We start from the raw sequence: 1,030 nt of genomic DNA, 5'->3' as shown, positions 1-1,030 counted from the left end.
CCATGGCCCGCGCCCAGGCTCTGGTCCTGGCGCTCACCTTCCAGCTCTGTGCGCCGGAGACCGAGACTCCCGCAGGTAAGTGCGCGCCGGTCGCACCGAGCTTGCCCTGCGGAGTCCACGGGCCGTGGCGTAGCTCGGAAGAAAGTGTGAGTTTGGGGCGACCGGGCGTTCGGAGCCCGCTCCCTGTGTGTGTCTGAGTGTTGGATGTGCGATCCTGTGCTCACGGGATCCTGTGCCTGCGACCGTTGTGTATCCATGAGATGTGTGTGCAAGAAAAGGTGCTGTGTGTGTTGTGTATCCACGAGTTCCTTGGGGTGACCGTTGAGCGCATTGAGGCATTGGGTATGTACTGAGGGTGTGTGTGTCCGCCAATGTTCAGTGTTTGTGCAGTCAAGTAGGTTGTGTGTCTGTTGTGTGTGCGTCTGAGTTTGGTTGTGTGGCTGGAGTTGTATCTGCTATGTGTTGCATTTGTTTTGCATTTTGTGTGCCGCGGCAGGGAGTGCTGTTTGTTGTGTGTCTGACAATGTGTTGTGTGTTCGTGTTACGCTTGTGACGGGAGTGCTCTGTGGATTCTGCCAGCGAGTGTGTGGTGTGTGTGCATGTGAGATCTATGTACGTGTGTGAAGGCGTGGGAACGGGCCCGGAACGTGTGTGTCCGTGCGCTGTGTGCGCGGTGGGTACGTGTGGGAGTGTCTGGGGTTGGTGGTGTGCTTCGCCCGGGGCGGTGTGGGTCCGAGTGAATGCCCAGTGTGCCGGGAACGCGTGTGTAGGAGCGTGTCTGGAGCGGATGTGAGTGTGTGAGTGTGTCCGTGCGCGCTGGCTGCGTGTCTAAGAATGTGGGGAGTGGGGTGCGCGCTTGGCCGTGGCTGAGTGTGCGCCCAGGGCCCAGGCCGCCCGAGGGGGCAGCGGCAGGATGTGCGAGTGTGAGTGTGTGTGTGCGCGTGGGTGTGTGTGTGCGTGAGTGTGTGTGAGTGTGTGTGTGTGTTCCCCGCGTGTGTGCGTGTGTGGCGCGCGGGCCTGGAACAAGTTG

The 1,030-nt window shown here is 60.4% G+C and overlaps 1 protein-coding gene across 1 annotated transcript in view; it reads left to right on the top strand.

Annotated features, from left to right (window-relative positions):
* The first annotated feature begins 2 nt into the window (after positions 1 to 2).
* PTPRU (protein tyrosine phosphatase, receptor type U) overlaps positions 3 to 1,030 on the top strand; it is an 83,187-nt gene continuing 82,159 nt past the window's right edge. Inside the window, 1 exon segment of the mRNA XM_006776514.2 lies at positions 3 to 75. Within this exon segment, the coding sequence (XP_006776577.2) occupies positions 3 to 75 (73 nt within the window).

This window comes from Myotis davidii, unplaced genomic scaffold (assembly GCF_000327345.1).
Source record: "Myotis davidii unplaced genomic scaffold, ASM32734v1 scaffold228, whole genome shotgun sequence".
Taxonomy (NCBI): Eukaryota; Metazoa; Chordata; class Mammalia; order Chiroptera; family Vespertilionidae; genus Myotis; species Myotis davidii.
The sequence above is the reverse complement of the archived record's forward strand: the minus strand, read 5'-3'. Positions and strand labels throughout refer to the sequence as shown.